Source organism: Pseudopodoces humilis, chromosome 4 (assembly GCF_049639895.1).
Source record: "Pseudopodoces humilis isolate 2021_Gansu_Grassland_sample_001 chromosome 4, ASM4963989v1, whole genome shotgun sequence".
In the NCBI taxonomy this organism is placed as follows: Eukaryota; Metazoa; Chordata; class Aves; order Passeriformes; family Paridae; genus Pseudopodoces; species Pseudopodoces humilis.
Genome location: NC_142203.1, coordinates 32,188,199 through 32,201,403, shown reverse-complemented (window position 1 = coordinate 32,201,403; position 13,205 = coordinate 32,188,199). Strand labels below are relative to the sequence as shown.

Here is a 13,205-nt window from a genome sequence, read left to right as displayed (position 1 = left end):
TCTTTGGAGGTATTTGGCTATTTACTATTTTATCCCTATTTGCAGGGGAATTCAAATGGCATTGCTACTGTGGACATTTCAGCAGGTTTTGTGGGACTAGACAGCTATGTGGAGATACCAGCTATTTTCCTCACAGCATTTGCAACATATGCAGGACCTTTCCTTTGGGCCATCCATCTGCTGTGCTACTTGAGTTCTGAAGTTAGCAGGTAATAAGTTTTGAACTAACGTAATGCTCCACACTGCAGATATAAATACCATCCGTAAAATGTATATCTTTTCAAAGAAATTTTTGTTCACGTAATCTTTTCCCCTGAAAGTTAGTTTTGTACTAACCTAACTCTTTGTATCACCTAACTCTTCCACTTCCATTTTATCTACAGAAGCTTTGCTCTGGGAATATACATGTATGTTTTACTAATACTGTTTCTTAATGAGTTCTCAGTTTGCTGTGCTAAATTACTTAAAATTTTATTATTTTTTTTTATGACAGCACGTTCTGCCTAAAAACATTTTTCTTGAAACCTTTTGAGTTAGAGACATGAGAAGGGTTTTTTAAAGTATTAGAATAAAATTCAAACTTAACTAACATGATATTCTTTGAATTTCATTCTTTGACAAAGTGACATGCAAGGTTTTATAAATAAAACATACAAATATTATTGTATATTACTGGTTATTGCAGTCATTTGTAGCTAAAATATTTGTACTTCTCTGGGTATCTGGTGTGGTGGATGAGTTAAAATAAAATAAATTAATGCACTGGAATTTTAAGAAAACAGTCATAAAATGCTAATATAATTCAGGAGTGTGCATATAAAATCCAATTGGACACTCTAAAATTGGTTTTAACTTATCATTCAGGGTATTTAAACTGAGCAATACAATATATTAAAATAGGGGAGTTGTGAATTCCACATCATATCACATCAATACACAAATGCCAAAACTTGATGTATTTGCACAGAATTAACATTTGACAGTGACTAAATTCTTACCATCTCAGAGTCTTTTTTCTGTTATCTGTGGAATCTTAATCTACTTCTTTTTTTTTAGGGATTAAAAAAATATTGCAGTAAGCTTGGCAGGTGGGATTTTAGACAGTATTTAGTTTATCACAGCTTTTTGCCATATGCATTGTCAACCTCTGTAAGCTTCTGATTCCCTTTTATCTATACAGTGTCATCTGGTCTCACCTGTCAGTGATTTTTGTTTTCTTTCTTTCTTGAAAGCTTTTAGCTTTCTGGCTACTTCTTTTGCTTCTTCGTTTTAGGCTATGCCTACACTGTATACTTGTGTTGGCTTGGTTGTGTTCATTAAAGGTGTAAGGAGATGGGATCACCAGCTGACCAAGCTGCACAGAGCAGTGGAGGTTTTTGAGGCAGTCTGTTCTAGCAGACTAAATTCCTGCACAGTCACTGTGTCCATTGTTCTGGATTAACAGGCTTCTTTAGCAGGTATTCACAGTGATTAACCTTTGTTCTCTGATTTGCCTGTCTGCTACATGGCTCTGTAAAGATGTCTAGCAGTCTCTGCTTGGTTGCTGTGGATTTATGCAGACCAGTACTGGCCATTGTACTGATCTACCCATGCACTCCTTAGTGTAAATTGAGACTCACTGTAGAACCTTACCTTTTAGTCTGAGGCCAGCTACCTTGAAGTTGTCTTAGGTCTTAAATAGATTGATAGGGTCTAAGCACTGGTGTTTGAGTATAATACCTCTGAAAACCAGGCTTTTCTCTGTTAATTCTGGTATTTTTTTTGCTTCAGGAGGAGTTGGATGTGGAGCACACTAATTATTGGTATCTTGATTTGTGTAACCTCAGAAAGCCCTTTCTCGAATTTTCTGTACTACCTGCTGACTTGACACCAAACTGAGTTTGAACTCTGTTTCTAATGCTCCCCAGTTTAGCTTTAGCTACTGCTTTTCTTGATGCATTTTTCTAATATCCAGATTCTTCAAGTTTTCTCCATTCTTTCAGTTCTATTTAAGAAAATAGTGAACATGTACATATAAAAAGTATTGCCACTTGTCTTCTGGTAAATGTGTGACCCATTAATCTGGGTATTGCTTGCATTCCATGAATGTCCTGGTATTCCTTTATACCTCTGCTGTGATTTGTTTGAAATAGTGCTGTGCCATTTAACTGTACACATCCATGTTTCTGCTATTTTAGGGTTTTTTTCTTCTGGTCCCACTCTCCATTCTTAATTATACTGTAGGTGCTTTGGAACTGACACTTTTTGCTTGAGCTTGAGCCAAGCAGAGTAGAGAACGCTGCCTTGTTGGCATTGTCTGGGGAAGGAGGAGATAAAAAATGAGCACCCATAATTTAAAGAACTGCAGTTTTATTGTTGTTTAAAACCTAGACTGCAGACTGTGATGAACACTAACATACAGTGAAGAGAATGTGATAACATACAGCATGTTTTTGGAAAGCTCTTCTAACAAAATAACAAAAAACTTTTGATGACAAAATGTTTGAGTATCTGTACTTGTTTTATATTGCTTCAAATAATATGCCTCTGCAGTAGTGTTGGTTGTTGTTCTGATGTTTTCCTGGTTGAATTTTTGCAGATTAAATCTCAGCTAGTAGTGTTGCCAGGTACAGTGCTGGCTTAACCTGCTCTCAAGTGGGTAGCTATGGCCTGTAACACTCACATCACTTATGTAAGTAGATTCCATCAAGCAGTTTGTGTCTATAGCCATTTTAAGGTTCATTTGGATCAACTGGTAAGGCTGTTACCTCAATGAAATAGTACTTAAGTATGGACTGGAATCTCTAACTGCTGGGATTTGGTTAAATTGGTATGTTAATCTTCTCAGAATTTGGTCTACATGCTTTCTCTTGTGCATTGCCATTGCTGTCCAAATGATTCTTATTACTTGCTTACTACTCCTTGGAACCAAAGCTGAAAATGCAGAAGGCAGGGGGTCAGCTGCTTCATGTGTTTTCTTAAGTGTATGGGAGACTGAACTTATTTTTTTAAAAGTGCTAGATATTCTTTATAAAAGCTTCTTATTAACTGCTTTATAGCAATGTGCCTTGGTCAGTGGAATGCAAACCCCTATTTTTTGATGTGGTTCTGAGAGCAAAATGAAGATGTGTCCAGAACCACTCAGCAGTGTCATTCTAAGCAAAAAGCTTTGCATTCTGCAGTCTTAAGAGCTGTTGCATCTGAGGAGGTCGGCCTGGATAGGAGAGCCTTACTCCAGGACTGTCTTTGTTAATTTAAGTCACTTAGCAGAGCCTATGTAATTTACAGCTGCATCAGTTGGGTTGGTTTACCAGAGCTTCTTGCTGAAATTCTTTAAAGCTGCACTGCATTGGGCGTCACTGCCTAGGGGCAAGTACGCATACATACCCTTCCCTCTTCTGGCACTTTGCATTTATGAAGCCACAGAATACTTGAGCCTGGAGTCCAACCCTCCTTCACAAAGGAGGGTCAGTCAGAGCAAGCAGAAATACTCCGGGGTCTTCTTGACCAACCTGTTCCAGCATATGGCAGTACTTGGAGTTAAACAATTGTTCACTGGTGTTTAAGGGGAATTTGTTGAATATCATTCATCTTTTTGGTGAACATCAATGGAAAGAGTCCGAGTACATCTTCTTCTGCCCATGAGACGTTTATGAACATTGGTGAGAACCCTGCCAGACTTTCTCTGTGCAAGGTTAAACAGTCCCGGCTTTCTCAGCTTCTCACTTTGTCAGATGCTCCAGTCCCTGAGACATCTTTGTGAGCTTTCAGTGCGTTCGCTCCAGTACATCCATGTCTGTCTTGCATTGGGCACCCCAAAACCGGATCCAGAACCCCAGATGTGATCTCACAGATGCTCAACAGAGAGGGAAGATCACCTCCTTTGACCTGCTGGCTCCACTTTTCACATTACAGCCCTGAGTTGGTTCATGGGAACATTGCTTGCTCATGCTTGCTCAACTTGTTGTCCAGCAAGAATGCTGTATGTGCTTCTATACCTAGCTGCTTTCCAGATGATCAGGCCCAAGCCTGTTCTGGTGTGTGGTGCAGAATTTGGCATCTCCCTTTGTTAAAGGTCTTGTTTCTCCAGCCTGTCAAGATGCCCGTGATTAGTAGCAGACCCAGCTCCTGCACAGACTATCCTCCCCATTCTGTATTGTGTGCAGACTTGCTGAGGGGGCACTGTCCCATCACCTAGTTCATTAGTGAAGATACTGAGCAGTACTAGCCCCTGTGTGATATCCTGTGGTTAATCACTGGTGACTGGCCTTCAGATGGAATTTCTGCAGCATCTCAATAGTTTTCCAGTTCACCTGAATGTTCACTTTTCCTAGCCTGGACTGCATCATTTTGTCTGTGGAGATCTGATGAGAGACATTAAGAGTGAGATAAAAGTGCATTAGATACATGTAGCCCATGTGTATTTTGCTGGTATAATAAGGTAGAATAGAAGATATGGAGGTTTTCAGATAGTACATTTGCTGTGGAAGTGCAGTTGGAGGTCCTTAAATAATTTGCTTTCATCTGAAGAAACTTGTGAAACTATAAGATATTCTCATATGGAAAGGTAAATGTGTTTCTAAAATAATTAAGTGGCATGTGATAGACACTAACATGGATATTACTGCCACTTTTAATCCTTCAGGCTCTCCTGAGAAACTTGGCAGCATAAATGTGAAGGGATTTTCACAGACAGAAATAGAAAGAACTCTTTAGGTTCAGTCTCCATGGAAACTGTGCAATAACTCTTGAAACTATTTTTGAGATGGGGAGTACTGATTAAACTGATGTCTGAACTTAACCAAGTGTTCTGTGTGTGACTTGCATAAATTCCTGCAAGCACCTGGTTCATGTAAAAGGTAGTTTTTACAGTAACCACTCTATTGCTCTGATCTGAATTAGAACTTTGGGGTTTTGGGTCCTTACAACTGGAAAAGGGCCATGTTGTTGGATAATTTGACCTATATTATATGACCTCACTGTGCAGTACACTCCAGATGGATTCAGTTTCCAAGCTCCTACCCAAACAAAATTGTCATGTGGGTGATGTTCACAGTGTTGTGTAATTACCACTCTTCACTTAGGCATCGTGATGGTTTTCAGATTACCAGCACATTGAAATACGTGTTTTAGTTGGTTTAGTTGGTTAGGTGTCAGGGTGAGCTGGTGGGAGTTTCCTAGCACTAGAAGCCTGCATGCCGATTAGTTTTTGTTCCTCAGATCTCAAAAGTTGTAATGTGCTTTCATGTTGACAAATGGCTTTCAGATAATGAAAATGGGTGTATGCCCAACAGGAGGTTGTTAATAGTTGCATAACTTTAATGTTATGTCTTGACTTTGTTAGTTTAGAACTCTGGCACAGAAAACTTAAATTTTGCTCTGAATTCTTTTATAATGCTGATCTAAACAGAATTGGGAAGGTGTGCTAGGAATTTCAACAGTTAATGTCAGCTTTTGCCACCTTCAGCCTAATGTGTTTGACTGATTGAGTTCCCCGTTCACTACCCATGTTAATGCATTAATCAGTTTTCTTTCTGACATGAGCTGGGCATGCAGTGAGTGTTTCAATATACCTTTTTTTGAGTCCTAGGTAGAAAGTGGAGTCCTCCTTAAAGACAAATGACAATCCAAACATTTTCTACTGAACCCTTCAATATTTTATACAAGTAGTTTTTAATTCTTCTGTTTAACTCCATTCTGTCTTAGAGAGAACCTCTCTTAGGTTAACTAAGGCTGAAAAAAATGTTGGCATCTAAGAGTATATGCTGCTGCTTTCTCATGTAATACTTACCTGTTGTACTGCCAGCAGTCTCATTATCTAAATAAATAAAAAGAAATACAGAGGTCATCTACTTGTTTGTTGATATGCATGGAAATATGGAAGTGATTGGCTGAAACTGGGCTGGGGTTTTATTGCCACAAGCTGGAAGAGTATTCTGCTCACTTAGGTTTTTCCTGAGATGCTGTCATTGTAGAGATGGCTGAAGATTTCTCTTGGACTTTGTTGATGTTGGCTCTGTGATGCATACCCCTTCATTCATTTCTTTTTCATGTTGTCGAGACCTTGACTTTTCCTATGAGACTTCTTCCAGGCAGCCATGACTCTCAGTATTGAAAAGTATTTTCTAGTTGGAAAGTGATCCAGCAAAGTAGGGTTGCCTCCGTTATAAACAAATAAACAGTTTCTTCAAAGCCATTTCCAAAATAAATACCATCCTTTTGCTCTGTGGATCAGTTTTAGGAGTTGAAGTACTTTCTATGTAAATATTAGGGAGAGTTGTGTGTGCAGAATCTAACCAGATTTGGGGTAGGTTAGGTTATTTTTGCTTTCAGTAGATAAAAGTAAGCATCTGAATAGATTTGGTGATCTAATTTTCAATAGATTTAGCCTATCCAACATGAAGGTTGCTTTCCAGTAATGACTGATGACCCTAATTGAGAACTTTTCCTCCACTGTGCTAGCTACTGCTCAAATCATTGAGCCTTATTCACTTGGTTTTTAAATGGTCTTCCTGATGCTATTTATTGTGATTGCTATGAGATCATCTCATTGACAGAACTTCAGTCTTAGGTAGAGACCACTTGGAGTAACATCAGCTATACTTTTTAATTTAAGTGGGGTATCACTTTTTCTTTGTGGGTAATACTGAATTGAAAGGGTTCTGAAAATATTTTATTTCTGCCCAACCTCTGATTTGAAGTTATTATGCACATAGGTTGACAGTTCTCATTGCATCTTTATACCTGCAACTACCTACTAGTGGAATATGCAGTACCACTTAGCTGTACAAAAGGGTGCAGTATTTGTTCTTTATTCTTGTTTGGAATCTCTGTGTTGTGAGACAGTATTTTTCTGTCATCCTGTATGGTTAGATTTCCCAATGTTGCTTACACAAAAGAGTTAATTAAATGTTAATACATGCAAAGCTTATTGAATATATTAAGATAATCAGTATTAACCATGTTGGACATGAGTAACCTAGGGGAATTTCTGTGTTCCAATGGTAAGTGTGCAGAGTATCCTCAGAGAAAAATGACAGTCTAGTCAGAAACTGTTAGCAGGATTCTAAAAGGACTTGAAAAGCTGAAAGATAATAATGAAAGTTTGGCTAAGTTTTGTGTCTGTAAATAAACTTATGGCAGTCCTTTCTACTGTTACTGAGCTATGGTTACTTCAGCTTAACAGAGGAAAGCTAACTTTCCTCAAAGTTGCAGGATAATAGGTGGTCGTGCAGTGTGTTATTTTCAAAAACACATCATTCCACAGTGGAATTTTAGTAAATTCATATGAAAGCGATTAGGTTTTTCTGTACTGCCATGTAAGAAAACTTTGATTAGTCAACCCAGCTGATAGTAGATGAAGGACTGGGAAGCTTGGTGCTGCTATAAGATGAAGTTTCATTTTCCTATATGCTCTCCTGCTGTCTCTGATTCACTTCATTGTATCTTGCTTGCTATCTCTCCTCTCATTCCTTTGTATCCCTTTTTTAGCTTGTTTGGTATCTTCCCTATCCCTCTCTTAGCCCCTTGCCACCATCACACCACCCTACTCCAGTCTTTCCTTCTCTTGGACACACTTTGAACCTGTTTCTCATACTTTTTCTCACTTGCATGTGCATCACCTCTCTCCCTAATTCACACTTGCATCAAGACAAGACTGCTCTATGCAGACTGAGGAGGGAGACCAAGACGGAAAGCACAGAATTACAAGAGTAAATATTTTTTTATGCATATGAGGTGTCCCAGTCAAACTGAGTCATCTGGATGTGGTTTAACATCCACTTCTGTTCGTGCTCCTCTCTCATTGTGTCAGTCTTTCTCTGCCTGGTGCTACACCTGTCTTCTCTCCACCCCCTCAATTATTCCTCCCTCTTGCTTTCCTACCCTGTCAGACACTTGCCCTTCTTGTGCATTTTGCCTGTCTCTCATGGCTGTGCTTTCATCACCCCTCATGTTTCGGTTTCCCACCTCCTTTACATGCAGACTCTTCCCATTTTCCACATGTATGGGCTTTCTGCCTCTCATGCATGTTCTTCCTGTCCTCACTATGCTTACCTTTCTCTCATGGGCTTCATCACACTCATGCTCTCCTCCTCAGTCTACCCCTGTCACTCTCATGGTTCTGACCCCTTGCAAGCATGCTTCTCCCTGTTTTGTGCTTCTGCATGAGCTTTCCTCCTCATGCACATCCTCACACACACTTCATGGCTCCCTGACTCCCCATTATGGCCTTTCCCCTTCTCTCATGCTCACTTTTTCCATCTCTCTATCATGCTTGCTCCTTTTCACATATGTGTTCTTCCTGCTTTATGCCCTCTTTACATCTTCTCTCACACATTTCTCCCCTTCTCTCACATACCTTTCTCCGTCTGTCTTGCCTGCTTCCTCACCTTTATGCTTTTCCCCTGGCTGGCACACTTCTATCCTCTTTTGTGTGTTCCCATTTTGCATCTCTCCCCTTGTATGCTTCCCTCATGCATGCAACTCTCATTGCTCATGCACTTTCTCCCTCTTGCATGCATGCAAATGCTTTCCCTCTCATTTGAACGTGCTTTGTTTTTCTCTTGCTTTCTTGTGCATGTTCAGTCTCTTGTGTCTTTGTCTTGTACATCCTTATGTCTCTTGTTTTTCCTTTTTGTGTCTTCTTTTGTCTTTCGTAGCTTTTCTTCTTTCTTGCATGCTTTTCCCATGTCTCACAGATTTTCCAGCTCTCCCATGCACTCAAATACGTTCAAATCCAAATTGCTTGCACTCTCCTTCTCTGTCCTTTTAACTGGGTCCTCATCTTCTCTCCTACCCTTCTTTCACATGCCTTTTACTGTAGGACTTCACTCCCTCCCTCATTCCCTTTGTCTCTTTGTCTTTTACCTTCTCCTTTGTTTGCTTTCCAGTCTCTTGACAGACATGCTTTCCTGCATGCACTCTGCCTCTCCTAAGCTTGCAGTGTCTCACTTCTGCTTTCTTCTTCCCACTTGTTCTCTGTCCTTTCCATCTCTATAGTTTTTCCTCTAAATCTGTAGAGTTTCTCCAGCCATACCCTACTTTTGGCTTGTGTTGAACCTGCTTTTCCTCCCACTTAGATTTGCATTTCCTCTTTCTTGGGGATTTTCTATCTGTCTTTCAAGCTTTCTTGAGTCCTTCCCTCCTGTCCTGGGGTGACTCTCTCCCTTCTGTCATTATGTCCACTAGTTCCTCTTCATATTCTCTCTTGCTCCCTTCCCACATCTCTTCCCCCTCTCACTGTGAGACTTTTCTCTTTCTCTCTGCACCCGTATTTCCCTCTCTCTGATAGGCTTTGCCTTTTTCTCATTTGCTTTGCTTTGCCTGCCCCTCATCTGTATCTTCATCAGTGATCTGTACAAGGGGATCAAGTCACGCTCTGTCAATTTGCAGTTAACACCAAGTTAGGTAGAAGTGTTGATGTGCTGGAGGATAGGAAGGCCCTGGAGAAGGATCTGGATAGGCTGGATCAATGGGCCAAGGCCAATGGTATAATACTCAGTAAGGCCAAATGTCAGGTCCTGCCCTTGGGTCACAACAACCTACAGGCTGAAGGCAGAATTGCTGGAAAGGTTCCTGGTGGAAAAGGACCTGGGGGTGCTGGTTGGCAGCAGCTGAACATGAACCATCGAGTGGCCACAAAGGCCAGTGGCATCCTGGCCAGCAATAGTGTGGTCAGCAAGACCAGGGCATGGATTGTTCCTCTGTACTCAGCCCTGGTAAGGCCACTTCTTGAGTTCTGTGTCCAGTTCTGGGCCCCTCACTACAGGAAGGACATTGAGGTGCTGGAGCACGTCCAGAGAGGGCAGTAGAGCTTGTGAAGGGTCTGGAGCACAAGTCCTACAAGAAGCGAAAATGGGGTTAGTTAGCCTGGAAAAAAGAGGCTTTCTACAATCACCAGAAAAAAAGTTGTAACAAGTTGGGGGTCAATCTCTGCTCTCAAGCAGCAAGTCATAGGACAAAATGAAGCGGCCTCAAGCTGGGCCAGGGGAAGTTTAGATTGGATGTTAAGGTTTCCTTACTGAAATGGTTGTCCAGCATTGGAACAGGTTGCCCAGGGAAGTAGTGGAGTCACCATCCCTAGAGATATTTAATGTGCAGATGTGGCACTCTGGGACATGGTTTAGGGGTGGAGTTGACCATGCTGGCTTCATGGGTGTACTCGAAGATCTTAAGAGTCTTTTCCAACCGAAATGATTCTGTATGCTTTTTGTGTGAATGTTCCCTCTCATTCTTTCCTTGCTGTCTGATGCTTGCTTTCTCCTGCATGCTTTGCCTCTCTTGCCTTTCACCTGAATATTGTGCTGTGCCTCTCTCGTGTGCCTTTTTTTTCTTGTAACTCTGAACTTCCCTTTCTTATTCTGTCACTGATTTCTTGTGTGTTGACCCTTGCCTCTTGTATGTACTTCCCTTCCTTGTGTGTTTCTTCATGCATGCATTTTCTCTCCCTTGTACACTTACCCTCTTTCATTTCCTTCTGCATGTTGTCATCTTTACATGCATGTTGTGGGCTTTACCTGTCACATGCTCTGCTGTTCTCTCATTTGTGCTTTGTCTCTTGTGTCATGTGCTTTACCTTTCTCCCTTTTTTCTCTTTCCTTCTGCCTCTCTCTCCTCAGTGTTTTGTGCTCATGTTTTACCTCTTGTGCATGCATGTGCAGTTTGTCTCTTGTGTGCGTGCTTTGCCACTCTGTCTCCCTCATACACGTTTGCAGCTTTGTGTTTTGTGCTTTGCAGTCAATGTGTTGATTTAGGCATTTTACTCTCCTAGTCTCTCTTGCTATAGAGTCTAATATTCTTCTCTCCCATGCATTTCTATCTTTCAGTTTTTCTCTCCTTGTACTTTGTCTCACTACAGCTTTGTGTCTTTCACAATCCCCCTTCTGTCACTTGCTGTCCCACTCTCTGCCTCACTGTACTTTTCTCTTCTGCTCGCTATCCCTCCTTCCTAATCACACCCCCCAACCATTCCTCTCCTTCCTGAACTTTCCATCTCACTCTGCATCTCTTGTTCCCTCCCTCTTTCCCATCAATCTATCTTTCTTTGGCCTCTGCCCTTCTTTTCCTTCATCTCTTCTCTGTCTCCTATCTTTCTGCCTTCCTGAGATGTGCTTTTCCTTTCTCATTTGTGTCCCTGCCCTGCAGCTTTTCTTGTCTTTCAGACATGTTCTGCCTTTCACTCACTTTGCTTCTGGCATGGTGTTTTTCCCATGCTTGCCTTTTGACATTCTCCCTTGCTTTGCCTCTTTCACTTTCTCCATTCCTCATGTGCTTCCCCACCTTTTTGACACATTCTCGCATGTGCTTTCCCTCTCTTTCATGGTTTCATTCCCTTTCTTGTACTTTCCCTTCACTGCTTGCTATTTCTTGCTCTCAGCATCCCACTGCCTTCCTTTCTCTATCCATCTGTCTCTTGGGCTTTTCCTTTGTCTTAGATGTGTTTTCTCTCCCTCCCCACCTCACGAATTACCTCCCAGTCTCACTCTTACTTTTCTCCTATTTGTATAGCTTCTACTTTCTCTGTTTGCCTTAGGCTTTCTTGGGACTCCTCTCTGCCTTCCACCCGTCTCTTTCCCTCCCTGTTTTCCTTCTTAGCAGTGGGCTTTTTTCAGTCAATTCCCTCTTACCTCTCAACCTTTGCCTCCTTCTTGGCCATGTTGCCCCCTTCCCATAAAAAGCTCTTTCTCCTTGTAGATGTGCTTTCTCTTCTGTTCTGATCAGGCTTCTCTTTCACAGACCCCTCCCCTCTCCTACGACCTTAAACACATTTGCTTTCCCTCACATACATTCCCTCTCACACACATGTTGCTTCTCTCTTGGTTTGCTTTTCTCTTAGGTACTTGTGGATGTTCATGCTCTTGTATGTTTCTTTTCTGTTTTTTCTGTGTTCCTCACTTTCCCTCTTGCTGTTATCCCATTGACTTCTCTTTTTCTTGCTCTCACTTTCCCTATGTATTTTTCTCTCTTCTATCTCCAAATTCCCCTTCTTTCTGAGATAGGTTCTCTCTGATAGGTTTTTCCTCTTTTGTTACCGCTGAAGATCAATAGATCACGCGAACACAGGTTGAGGTGTGGTGCAAGAAAGAGCAGAGTTTATTTTTCCTCCCAGGATTTATAGGCTTCCTACCACGGCCAGGGATTGGATGGTCAGGATAACACTTTCTCACTGCACTGGCCATGAGAGGTGCCCATTACAAGACGTGTAACAGAAAGAATGTACACATATCTATGTTTACAGTTACTGCCCTGGGAAAGTCCTTAGAAAACTATGTCAGCAAGCTCAGAAGCTGAGTTTTCAGGGCGACACTCTTTCTCTAACATGTTCCTGCTTTTCCAGTTTTCTTCTTTTACTTGCACCTTTACACTTTTGCTTTCTTGTTCTTGTGCTATTCCTTACGGTCTGTTGCTGTCTCTCACTCGTATTTCTCTTTTTCTCTCTTTCCCTTTCATCTTTCTCATTCCCTTTCCTGCATCCTATGCCCTTCCAACCCACCTTGTTTTGCTTGATTTTCTGTCTTAACTGACTTTGCCTGTGACTCACATGCCACTCCATCACTGAGATGCACACATTTCTTATGTGCGCACATTTCTCGTGTGCACTCTTACTCTCATGCTTGTGGTTTCTTTGTCCTCTGTTCACTATTTCATTCTCAATTGCTCACTTCCTCCCTTTCTTGCTTACTCTCTCCTGAGCCTTCCATTTGTCTCAGACACGTTTTCCCTCTCTTTTGCATGTGCTTTGCCATTCTATTGGGCATACTTTCCCATTCTCCGGTAAGCTTTCCCTCTTGATTGTACTTTTCTTCTCTGTCTTGTTTTCCACATCTCCCTGATGTGCACATGCTCACTAGGACTTCCTCTAGCATGCTTATTTTCTCATGGTTTCTCACTTCCTCCCTCTCTTTTATGTTTTGTCTCTTCTATTCCATGCACACATTCCAACCAGCTCTCCCTTTCACTTTTCCCCCTCTTCTGCTGTACCTCTCCCTGACTTTACTTCATAGATTGTTCACTTCTCTCGTTATCTGCCTTTCTGAATGCTGTGTCATTGTGGTGTGTATGTATGTGTATCCCTATGCACTTTCCTACTCTTGACCCTTCCATTCACTTGTCTTCTCTCTTGAACACACTCATCCTCATCTTTCCTTTCATTTCACTTTCTAATTCTGCTTCACTTTCCCTCTCCCTATTTTGCTCTGCTGCTCAGTCTTACATTTTTCCCATCC

The 13,205-nt window shown here is 41.4% G+C and overlaps 1 protein-coding gene across 1 annotated transcript in view; it reads left to right on the top strand.

The window, feature by feature from the left end:
- Window positions 1-13,205, top strand: part of PIGG (phosphatidylinositol glycan anchor biosynthesis class G (EMM blood group)) — an 89,364-nt gene that overhangs the window by 54,912 nt on the left and 21,247 nt on the right. Inside the window, exon 12 of the mRNA XM_005530935.3 lies at window positions 46-209. Within this exon, the coding sequence (XP_005530992.2) occupies window positions 46-209 (164 nt within the window). The remainder of the gene's footprint in view (window positions 1-45; window positions 210-13,205) is intronic.